Genomic DNA, 12445 nt, shown 5'->3' on the forward strand with positions numbered 1-12445 from the left:
TATGGTGGTTTTTGTCTAAATGCCAATTTTATCAGAAATTAATATTGCCACTCCTGCTCTTGTATGGTTGTCATTTGCTTGATATATCTTTTTCCAAGCTTTGATTTTTAGTCTATTTGTGTCTTTCTCTCTAAGGTGTATCTCTTGTAGACAACATATTGATGGGTTATGTTTTCTTATCCAGTCTGCAACTCTCCATCTCAAGTGGTCACTTCCCCTCCTTGCAGTGGACATCAAAAACATTTTTCTGTACCAACTACCCAACCATGCTGAGTTGGCTACCCTCTATCTCTCATCACTTCAAGTGCAAAGTAATTAAACCTGCCTTCTCCTTCCCTGGCCATCAGTCAGCTCTTCCCAGGGATATGCATATTTCTAGGAAATACTTCCTGATTCTGCAGGTTACCAAAATTTGCCTGCTGGCTTTATCTTACCACCAAAGTTCTGGAAGATTTTAAAGGAAGTGCTGGCATCATTCCTCTCTTTTTCTATTACTCTAGGCCACACTATCATTACGTACCTCCCTGGGCAAATGCAAGACCCTCCTAATTAGTTTCCACCCTGAACACTGTCAACTCTGATCCAACACTCCTTTCCTCCAAAAACTTCAATGGCCCCACACTGTTTATGACTTAAAATCTAAACTCCTTAGCCTGACATTGGTAGCTCTTCATCACCTGATCTCAACGTGCCTGAATCTCCTACTTGCCCAACATGTATCTTCCTCTTCCAGTCTTGCTTTTTCCTGCTCTTATGAGGGCCAGAACAAGGATGGGGGAAGCCAAGTGCTCCTCTCATGGCACTTTCTCAGCGCCTGAGAAAGCCTCATCAAGTCCTGGCCCAGCCTCCTATATCCATGGACAACCTCACTCAGTGGAAAGGGCAGAGGTAGGGTGACCTAGATTTGAATCCTAGCTCTACTGTTTGCTGGCTATTTTTTTTTTTTTTTTTTTTTGCAAGTCTACTCTGAGCTTCAGTTTCCTTACCTCTAACACGAAGACAGAGCTCTGGTGGTGTAGTGCCTAAGGCATTTGACTGCTAACCAGAAGGCTGGCAGTTCAAATCCACCAGCCACTCCTCGGAAGGAATATTAGGCAATCTACTTATGTAGTGATACTGCCTTGGAAAACCAAGGAGGGGTTGCTATGAATTGGATCCGACTCGATGGCAGTGAGTTTGACAGTGCTAAGGAGTAAATGAGACAACAAAGAGAAATGCAACCTCTGTGCCTGATACTCAGAAGGCACTTTCCCAGTATGTGTACCGCTCCCTCATCTCCTTATTTTCTTAATATTGTCGTTCTCTCCCCCAACCTGTATAGGCTCCCTTATTTACCTAAATCTTACTCATTCTCCAGGTCCCTGTCCCCTACATCTTTCACAGCCAGCCTTCTGCAACTGCTGCAGCCCTGAGCATTCCTCCTCTGCTTTGACTTGATTATCAAATTGTCTGTAACCTTTCCAAGGTCCCATATTGATGTAACTTTTTCATACTTGCAAGACATCTACTCCCTAGGCAAGCTGTAAATCTTCAGAGGGCAGGAACTGTGTCTCTGGGGTATTGCCCACAGTCTGAAAAAGCCCTGAAACATCACTGGCCCTTCAACAAACGCTCCAGCACACAGAAGCTCAATATGATTTTGAAAATTACCAACTAGCCATCTTATTTTCTGAGAAGGAAGAAAAATTTAACAAGGGACAAAGTATGGAGTAAAAGTCTAAACTGTGAGGTACGATTTTATAAAGAGACTAGGTTTTGGAGTCAGATCCAGGTTTGTAATCATGCCTCTACCTCTATGATCAATTTTTTCTAACAGACTTTTACATAGTACTTAACATGTACCAAAGGGTATCTGGTGGTGCTGTGGTTAAGGCATTGGGCTGCTAACCAAAAGGCTGGTAGTTCGAACCCACTGGCCACTCCACAAGAGAAAGATGAGGCAGTCTGTTTCCATAAAGATTTATAGTCTTGGAAATCCTATGGGGATTGTTATAAGTCAGAATTGAAAGTGGATTTGGTTTTGGTAATGTGGTAGACATTGCTCTAAGCCCATGCTACTCACATGGACCAGCAGCATCAGCACCACATTGGTACTTACTAGAATGCAAATTATCCGACTCTATCCCAGACAGGGAGCTCTGGTAGCATAGTGCCTAAGGCACTTGACTGCTAACCAGAAGGCTGGCGGTTCAAACCCACCAGCCATTCCTCGGAAGGAAGATGGGGCAATCTACTTCCGTAGTGATACTGCCTCAGAAACCCAAGGAGGGGTCGCTATGAGTCAGGTCTGACTCAACGGCACATAACAACAACAACAACAATCCCAGACTTACTAAATCAGAAATTCTGAGGTTGGGCCCAGAGATCTGTGTTTTAACAAGCCCTCCAGGTAACTCTGATGCATACTAAAGGCTGAGACATGTTATTTTAATTGTTTTAAAGCTCAATTAAATCCATCACTTCCAGTTATATGACTTCAGGTTAAGTGTCAATTATATGCTCTGGGTCTCGCTTTCCTTACTATAAAATGAGGATAATAAGAACCACTTAGGGGATTGTCATAGGATTAGAAATAGCTGTCATTCAAAAATGGTAGCCCCCCCCCCCCACTTTTTTTAGCATTATCATTGCAACCACAGGAGGTAATTTTAAGATCTCTTCAACCCAGACAACTTGCATTGTTAGTCAAGCCTGTCTACTTGCCACTAGGTGGCAGGGTTTGCTGTTGATAGCCCCAAATTAAAGGTGAATATGTCTCTCATAGTAGCTCTAGTGGCATAGTGCTTAAGGCATTTGACTGCTAACCAGAAGGATAGTGGTTTAAACCCACCAGCCACTCCTCGGAAGGAAGACTGGACAATCTACTTCCATAGTGACACCGCCTTGGAAACTCAAGGAGGGGTCGCTATGAGTCAAACTGACTCCACGAATGTATCTCTCAGGAATCCTGAATCCTCAAACAGAGGTAATGGAGGTGGCTGTGGCATAAACCAGGCTGGGGGCTACCCTGGGATAGTTTGTTAACCATTGTTTACTCTGCCTAAAGCAAAACATGAACTATGCAAAGTGTATCCTAGCTGTGCTACTACCCCCTCCACCCCTCCAAACTGGTTCTATAGCCCATTCTTGGTGTGGGCAGTGTCTGGATGGTGGAAGTCCCCTACCAGGCAGAGCTCCACTGCCCTGAGCATATCCTACCATTTGTGCCCTCTGCTTATGCACTGTGTGCCATACCCCACTGCTGGCCATTTCAGAGTGAATCCTGGCTCCAAAAGGCAAATCACAGTAACTAACTGATGGTCCAAGGAGGGATAAGGATAGGAGGTAGGGTTCTAAGATGAAGTAAGGACCCCCATCAGAGCAGGCAGGATCTCCCAGGGAAATCTAAACCTGAAAAGAGATCCATTTGCTGGTCCCCCTCAAACCTGCTGTGGCTCTGTGGTCTCTCTGTCCCAAAAGACACTAAACAGGGTATTCTGCCACAAAGGCTGGAGGGTGGGGCCACTACAAAATGGTCATGTCAAAATGTAAAACCACTTTTATAGCCATTTACACAGTAGATATTCCTGGCCCTAACTCCTTCCCTATGGTGCAGTGATTACTTGATATGGCTCTCCTAGCCATGGTCTTTGTGGCTCCCACCATATGACTGGGTGAAACTATGCAAATGTAAGGTGTTTGTGGCCCACCAAGGAGACTAGATAGCTTGTGAGTAATGTAAATAAGGTACATAGCACCTTTGTGGGTGTTTATTGCACCTTTGTGGGTGTGGGACCATACAAACAAGGTGTATGGAACTCTAAAGTGGGGATTGGTTACTTTTATCGTTCTGCTAGGCTTAAAATGAGCCCTCCCAGAGGCTCCTCGGAAGGAAGGTTGGGCAATCTACTTCCATAGTAATACCACCTCAGAAACCCAAGGAGAGGTCGCTATGAGTCGGGCCCGACTTGATGGCACATAACAAAAACAGAGGCAGAGGAGGGGATCTCACTGCCACCAAGAGGGAATACCACAGGTGGAGTGGAACGCATCCTTGGACCTGAGTGAGATCCCTGTGCTGGACCTCCTTGGCAGAAAGATGGCAGAGATGACTGGCAAAGATGACCAGCACAGACACAGCAGCTCCGGAAGCAGGAGGCACAAGGCAGATAGTGCCTAGGTGCACCTACTGGCAGAATTAAAAGTAACACTAGCAAGACAGAAACCAGACCAAGAGGCCAAGGGCCAGAGAGGCATGCCTGGGGGCACAGCAAAGGGGAGACTTTCCTGATTGAATAACTGTATCCTGAGAGTGTTCCTGAACCTGAATTGTAGCCTGTTACTTCCCTAATAAACCTTGTACTTGTGAGTATTGTCTGTGAGTTCTGTGGCCACTGCAATGAATTATCAAACCCAGCAGAGAAGCAGAGAGTGCCAGGGGAGGAACAGCAGGCGTCGATCAGTGTCAGAACTGGTACAAAGGCTGGAGGGTGGGGGCACGCCTACCCTCATAGGAATAAGCCTTGGGCTGTTAATTGTGACTGTTTCCCCCTCCTGAGGTTGGAGGAGATCAGAGGTGCCACCTCCATGCCCTTTTTGCATTCCCTAACCCTCATATCGGGAGCTCTGGTAGCATAGTGCCTAAGGCACTTGACTGCTCACCAGAAGGCTGGCGGTTCAAACCCACCAGCCACTCCTCGGAAGGAAGATAGGACAATCTATTTCCGTAGTGATACTGCCTCGGAAACCCAAGGAGGGGTCGCTATGAGTCAGGTCTGACTCGATGGCACATAACAACAACAACAACAAACCCTCATATCAATTGTGTAGTACTTTCACTTTCTCCTTTGTCCCTTATTGCAGTGTTTGAGTTCCCCACACACACACCACTTATTTTCAATTTAATAAGCATGCAGTACTTTAAACACCAGAAAAATTGGAAGGCTAGAATTTCAAAACCATCTCTTAGAAGGTGATAAGATTCTAAGGTACATCAGTCTATTGTTCTAAAACCATCATTCTTAAAAACTTTTGTTGTTGTTAGGTGCCGTCGAGACAGCTCCGACTCATAATGACCCAATGGACAACAGAATGAAACACTGTCCAGTCCTGAGGCAGCCTCACAATCCTCACAATACCTGAACCCATCACTGCAGCCACTGTGTCAATCCAGCTCATTGAGGGCCTTTCCCTTTTTTGCTGACCCTTTATCAAGTATGATATCCTTCTCCAGAGAGTGATGTGAATTTATCTCCCAGTACTGAAAGAACAGTTAGAAATAACTCCCTGTGTGGCCCAGAGCTGAGAAAATGGGATCAGACCAAATAACCCTCAACCCGGTGTCTACGTGCTCAATCTAACGAGATTAGCACAGTCTTAATCACACACAAAGTAGAGATACGCGTCTTCTACATTTTCAAAAGGAAAATGGAGGAGAGTTCTTTATTAAGCAGCCAGATCTATTTATTACTTGATTGTAAGAAGGTTTTATATATATCTTTCAACAACAAGGGAAAAAAATCTGGGAATGTGAGATTCAGACCTTTTGATATAAGTGGACTTGTATCAAGTGTCAGACTGAGTGGACACTCTGCTCTGAGACTGACAGTACTTTCTTCTCAAAAGGGTCATCTATACTCGCCCTTTAATTTCTCATTTTTACTCCCTTTTCAGCCCACTGAGATCTGCTTCCACCACTGGACTGAAATCCCTCCTACCATATTCAATGACCTCTAAAGTCAAAGAACTATTTTCACCTATAGTCTTGATGTTACTCTGCCCCTTAGATAAGAAAGCTCAAGATCCCATCTCACATCCTAGAGAAAGTCCAGCACCCTCCCCAATCTACTCTCATCTCCTTGCAGGTGACTTCTCATCCTTTAGCTCCCTGGTGTACCCCCAAATCCCTAAATACAGGTTGTTATATGTAGAATTTTCAATGCAGATTTGTGAGCTGACAGAAAAATTACCTGGAGACATTTCACAACCAGCAATTTATAATTGCATATCAGTCTCCTAGATTTTAAAAGTCCTTTCTGTACCCCTGCCACAAAGGGTTTCTCACTGGCCATGCCATTTTACTGGTTTCTTCCTGTCCTCCTCTCTGCCTCCTCACCTAACTTATAAATTCTAACTCTCTTAAGTACGGCAATTCAAGTCTGCCCATCTAAGCCCATCAAGAACCTCTGTTGAATAAACCAGTTGCTGCGGAGTTGACTCCGACTCATACTGAGCTCGTGTGGGTCAGAGTAGAGCTGTGCTCTGCAGAGTTTCGATGGTTGATTTTTCAGAAGTAGATCTCAGGGCTTTCTTCCAAGGTTCCTCTGGGTGGATTCAAACCTGCAACCTACAGTTAGCCGCTGAGTGTCTTAACTGTTTGCACCACCCAGGAACTCCAGAGGAACAAATGGTCTCTGCTATTGACCACAGGACCAGCAGAGACCCTCAGCTCCCAGACTTCCTTCAATGATACCCAGCTCCTTGGAAGGCAACCCACCCAGGTAGAAGTCATTCAGCACCTTGCACTGCTGATTGAACTTCATCCAAACGAAACTCTCTCCTCAGAACACTCCAGTCTTCCTCCTGCTTCTCCTGCTCAGTCTCCTTTGTGGAGACTTGCTTTTGCCTAACCCTTGAGCTAAGGGGTTTCCAGGGTTCTATCTTTGGCCCTCTGCTGTTGCTCATTCTAAGCTAAAGAGTTTCTGGCTGCACATTAGAATCACCTGGTCATATGTGTGTAAGAGGGGTGGGGTAGGGGGTGCTTTTTAAAAACTTGATGTCCAGGCTCCAACCTAGACCAACAGAATCAGAATTTTTGGGTGTGGTACCCAGGACTTTGTAAATGTTAAACCTCTCCAGGTGATTCGAATGGGCAAACAACCAGTTTCTCCATTGTGGCTGCACACTGGAATCATCTGGGGAATTTTTAAAACATACTAAAGCCTTGACTTTGCCTCAGACTAATTAAATTAATTGTCTGGGGGTAGGGCCTGGGCTTCTTACTATTTTTTTTTTTTTTAAGCTTTCAAAATGATCAAATTGTGCAGCCAGGGTAAGAAACATTGCTCTAAATATTCCATACTGGGTAATCTCAACTACTGCCAGGGCATCAGCCACCATCTCTAGGGTAGTGATTCCTCAATCTCTCTCACTGGAACCCACATTCCTTATGACCTACAGGTCATTTCCACCTGGATACCCCACAGGTATCACATACTCTATTTCTAACTGATTAACCAAGCCAAACCTGAATGTTATCTCAACACCACCTGTATCCTTGGTGGTCTAGTGGTTAGGATTCGGTGCTCTCAACCCAACCTGTGCCCTTCCCCACCTTGCACCCCCCAGATAAATAAGTCTACCAAGTCCTATAACCTACTCAACCTTAATGTGTCTATTTCTCATATCCATCCCCTCTTCACAATCCTCACCATCTTCACTGCTTTCAGTTAGGAGGCCTTCTTTGCCTCCTACTCAAACTATGATCACATTATACTTAATCATTTTCTCAAGTCTCTTCTCCATCTAAACCATCCTCCATACTGTTAACCTTAAAAAGTAGTTTTAGGGCTGATATGGAGGCGAAACTAGAGACACTCATATACTTTTGGTGGACTAGAAATTGAAACAGCACCTTTGGGGGTAATTTTGTAATATCTTTTGTAATTAAAACTGCATATATCCTTTGACTCAGTCATTCCACTTTAAGTAATTTGTTCTTCACATATAATATACTCGCACCTGCATGCAAAGAACTGTGCAAGGATATTTATTACAATATAGTTTGTAACAAGAAATATTTGTAAGCAACTTAACTGTCCATCAATAAGGAAATGATATATCCATACAACAAAGTACTTTATAGCATTTAAAATTAACAATATATGTCTATATTTGCTGACAGGAAAAAATAGCCATATTAAGATATATTAAGTGACTAAGATGCTCAGGAGTTCTGGTGATGTAGTGCCTAAGGCATTTGACTACTAATCAGAAGGCTGGAGGTTCAAACCCACCAGCCACTCCTTGGAAGGAAGATGGGGCAATCTACTTCCATAGTGATACCGCTTCAGAAACCCAAGGAGGGAGGGATCGCTATGAGTCGCTACGCTAAGAGAGGTCCTATATCACCATAATAATATAAATACTGACTGTTGTTGTTGTTGTTGTTGTTTTTGCCATCGAGTCACCCCGACTCATAGCGACCCCTCCTTGGGTTTCCGAGGCAGTATCACTACGGAAGTAGGATTGCCCAACCTGCCTTCCGAGGAGTGGCTGGTGGGTTTGAACCGCCAGCCTTCTGGTGAGCAGTCAAGTGCCTTAGGCACTATGCTACCAGAGCTCCTAAATACTGACTAGTGATAACCAAAAATTACACTATATATTGTGAACCTGGGATAAGGTTAAGTATCTCTGTTAGAAAGGGAAAGGGAAAGGGAAAGGTAAAGAGGGGGACTAAGAAACTTAAATCCTTACCTTCTAAAGTAGAATGCCAGCAGATAACTAAAACTGAAAAATCAAGAAATAGCAGTAGACATATCTTATTAGTAAATATGGGAGCTCTGGTAGCATAGTGCCTAAGGTATTTGACTGCTAACCAGAAGGTTGGTGGTTCAAATCCAGCAGCCACCAGAGGCAAATAGAAAAAAATTGCTAAAAGAATTGAAAGTGGTTCCCTCAAAGGTGTAGGAATCAGAGTAAGATGGATGGCAGTTGTATTATTTAAATTCTTAAGTTGTGAACATGTATTACTTTAATAAAAATCTAAAGAGCCAACAGGTAAAATAAAATTGTCTCTTATTTTAGATGGGATGCATCAGAGTCACCTGGGAAATTTCTTCAAATATACGTGGACCTGCTACCTTAGAACTGGGATGTGAAAAGAACTGTCTAGCTTGAGAAATCTTAGGGAAATAATGGCAGTAAAGAGTTTAAGGCTGGCACTCAGCAGGTGCTGGGAAAATGATAACTATGGTTATTATATTATTATGATCTATATTAACAGATGATCATGATTGCCTTCTCTCTGCCAATATCTTTCAAACTACTCTTCTAAAAATTAGTGTGCCCTTCTCCTGTTTAAAATCCATCAATGACTTTCCTGGGCCTTCAAGATTAAATCCAAACTCTTTAGCAGGAAATATAGGGTCATTGCAGCCAAACCCTTACCTGTCCTCTCTGCCTCTAATTTCTGGTTTCTCTTGCCTTTACCTGCCCTAGTGAGGCCCCTGTCAACTTCCACTTTTTGGAATTGTTACATATAAGAGGGAATGTCTAACTTACCATGAGTAATGCCTCTCTGATCACACATTCTCTGTTTCCTCTGCTGTATCTTCCTTCTGCTGCTAACTCTTAAGGGTTGAAGTCCTGTCTATATACCAAGTCTGCTGAAATAAACACTGCCAGCCCAGACCTCTTGCCTCAACACAATACTCTCTATCCAGCTGCCTACCAGACATCTCCCTTTGGATGGCTAATAGATTTCTAAGCCTTACAGGTCCAAAATGGAAATCTTATTCCCTCTCAAACTTATTCCTTCCTTACCCTTTCCCATCTTAGCAACCACCCAGTTGCTCAAGCCAAAATTCTAGGAACCATCCTTGGTGCTTCCCTTTCCTTCATCCTGCACATCTAATTCATTAACAAGCTTTGTTGTTTCAACCTTCAAAATGTGCCTCAAATCTGTTCATTTCTATTTCCACAGTCACCATTCTGGGTTATTGCCACAGCCTCCTCACTAGGCTTCTACCTTCTTTGTGAAATATCAGATTACATCCCTTGCCTGCTTAAAACTTTCCAGTAGTATCCCTTATTATTCTTTCAAATGAAACCTATATCCCTTACTTTAGAGTATGAGGACATATACAACACAATTCCTGCCAACTCTCTAACCTCACACAGCAGTAAGATCATCTCATAATCACCTAGCAGGGAGCCTATTTAGCCTAGCACCAAGAATAGGAGCTTCTCTCCCCTGTATCCTTGGGCAGTAGCTTTCTGTTTTCAATAAGACACAACAACATATACACAAATATAATTCATACCTGCTCAGCTACATGAGGGGATAGGAAGGTAACTTAGCTACAGAACAAAGGCCTTCCCTTTTCCTGGTCTGTCCCAGCAACAATGTCTACCAGTTGCTTAGGTGGTTTCCACTATGCTTTCCCCACCATACACCTTCACAACTGTCCAAATGGACCAAATTAAAGGGGTTAAAGCAACCCAGACATACATACCACGCCCACACGCCTTAAAAGAAGCACTATCACCCACAAATGGAAAGTCTGGCCCTCACCATCAGGGAGAATGAAGTGTGGCATTTTAGAACACATTCATCAGGACAGTGGCAGACTTGGTCTGCGCTCAGACACCTCCACTGTGGCCACTTCAGCCCCCAGGGAGCTTTCTGATGGCACAATGGCTTTCTATTCCCTCTCTCACTTGTGATTTGTTTTAGTAGCTTCAGAGGACAATCAGGAAGCTGGATAACTATGCATTCTTCACATCCATAAATGTGTCCTGATTAATCTAAAATTATAAGAACATACAGACAGTGCTTTGCAAATAGCAAGAGACACATGCCCTCTAAATAATTAAAAAATACTTCCTGAAGGAATGGGTATGATAAAGCCTAATGTCAACAGTGCTTAAGCACTTTCTCCTATATGTGCCTGGAATTAAAATAGAACTGTATTTACTCTGGTTTCTACAAATATTTCTAGGATGCAGAGAATCAGCAGCATAAGAGAAGATCCGTTACGACCTATCTACATGCTGAATGTCTCAAAGCACACGCTCAGGGAACAGAGAAATCTCCTGATGTCATCTACTGTGGATTTTGGAGGCTGACCAACCAAGGTTTGAACCTTGGCTCTGCCATTTACCTGTGTGTCCTCGGCAGGTTCCTTCACTTTCCTGAGACCCAATTTGTCTATATAAACTGGGAATAACACCTCCTCCTTACTGAGGTATTATGGAGTTTAGGGAGAAAATGGAGATAAAGAGTTTAAAACTACACTCAGTAAGTACTGGGTAAATGATAATAATTACAATTACATTATTATTGCCATTATTAGCAGTGATTCTGAGTCTGTTACTAACCTCCGGCCATCCCCCTTCTGGGCCTTCACCCAGTGCTCCACCTGGGACAGGCTGCTCTTCTTCTGGTTGTGCTTTTCAGGGTTAGTCCTGGAAGGAAAGACCCGCGGGTACGCGCCAGTCCCATTCTGCTCTCCTGGACCATATGAAGTGGGCAGCATGCCATTCTTCTCTGCGCGTTGGGGCTGTGCCTGCTGGCCTCTCGAGCCACCAGGTAAATCCACAAACAAGGCATCCTCCTCAGTTGGTGAATAGGGGGACCTAGCCTTGCTCCTGTCCCGCTTGCCCTCTAGTGGGTCCCTCTGGGAACGACATCGCTCTTCCTCTTGCTCCCTCCTCTCAAAGCCAAAGGACTCATCATGACCATGATGAGGGCAATCCCTTGTGTGTCCGGGTCCCATGTGGCCACACTCGCGACAGGACTCTGTGTGGTTGGCCTGGGGGACGGCTTGCCGCTCCACCTTCTCCACATCCCTGCAATGACAACAGCACAATCAGCCCATGCCAAACGGCACAGAAGTGTTTCCCACTGTAAGGTGTTTTTTGCCCTGCCACCTTGGGGCAGAGACCCAGTTCTGCCGTATCCCAATTACCTGGTACCAGGGACACAGCAGGGACTCAATAAGCTTTGCGTAATTTAGACTGGGAAAGCAGGCCCAGCCTAGATAGAAAAATTACTAGGCACCCTTGGATTGGGGCAGTCAGTCTTCTTGTACTCCTTGGTAAAAAGGTCCTGGCCCTGAGATCCATCACTCCATGAAATGGCCAAGCCAAAGGGATCTCCATTTCAAGCTGAGAGTATAAGATGTAAATAATGGTTCATTTAAATATCAATAGCCAGATCCCAGGTATCCATGCAAAAATCTCACAATTTGTTACAAATAATCAACATAGGCTCAGACTAGAATCAATCTAAAAAAAATAAAAGAAAAAGAATCAATCTAGATCTAGTTTGAGGACTAGTTAGAATGGCTAATGTCAATATAAAGTGAAAATACAATCCCTAAGACAGGGTCTGTCTGCTTTTTAGTGTGTGTAGACTCACTGTTGGCCTTAATCTAGGCATGGAGAAAATGAAAAAGCAATTACACATCTCACTGCCTATGTACTAATACTTTTTCCATGAAAACCTAAAGTGTTGTGAAAAACAGTGCTTCTTTGGACCTCTTTTTTCCATCTCTTTTTTCCCCTTGTATCTGGGAGCTCTGGTAGCATAGTGCCTAAGCCTGACTGCTAACCAGAAGGCTGGAGGTTCAAACCCACCAGCCACTCTTCGGAAGGAAGATGGGGCAATCTACTTCCGTATTGATACTGCCTCAGAAACCCAAGGAGGGGTCGCTATGAGTCGGGTCTGACTCGAGGGCACATA

The 12445-nt window shown here is 44.0% G+C and overlaps 1 protein-coding gene across 1 annotated transcript in view; it reads right to left on the bottom strand.

Moving 5' to 3' along the window:
- The window catches only part of PLEKHA7 (pleckstrin homology domain containing A7), a 323263-nt gene that overhangs the window by 63895 nt on the left and 246923 nt on the right, over positions 1-12445 (bottom strand). Inside the window, exon 10 of the mRNA XM_007956820.2 lies at positions 11080-11550. Coding sequence (XP_007955011.2) covers positions 11080-11550 — 471 coding nt within the window. The remainder of the gene's footprint in view (positions 1-11079; positions 11551-12445) is intronic.

The sequence above is a fragment of the Orycteropus afer genome, unplaced genomic scaffold (genome assembly GCF_000298275.1).
Source record: "Orycteropus afer afer isolate SDZICR_OR568_19922 unplaced genomic scaffold, OryAfe1.0 scaffold00014, whole genome shotgun sequence".
NCBI classification, from domain to species: Eukaryota; Metazoa; Chordata; class Mammalia; order Tubulidentata; family Orycteropodidae; genus Orycteropus; species Orycteropus afer.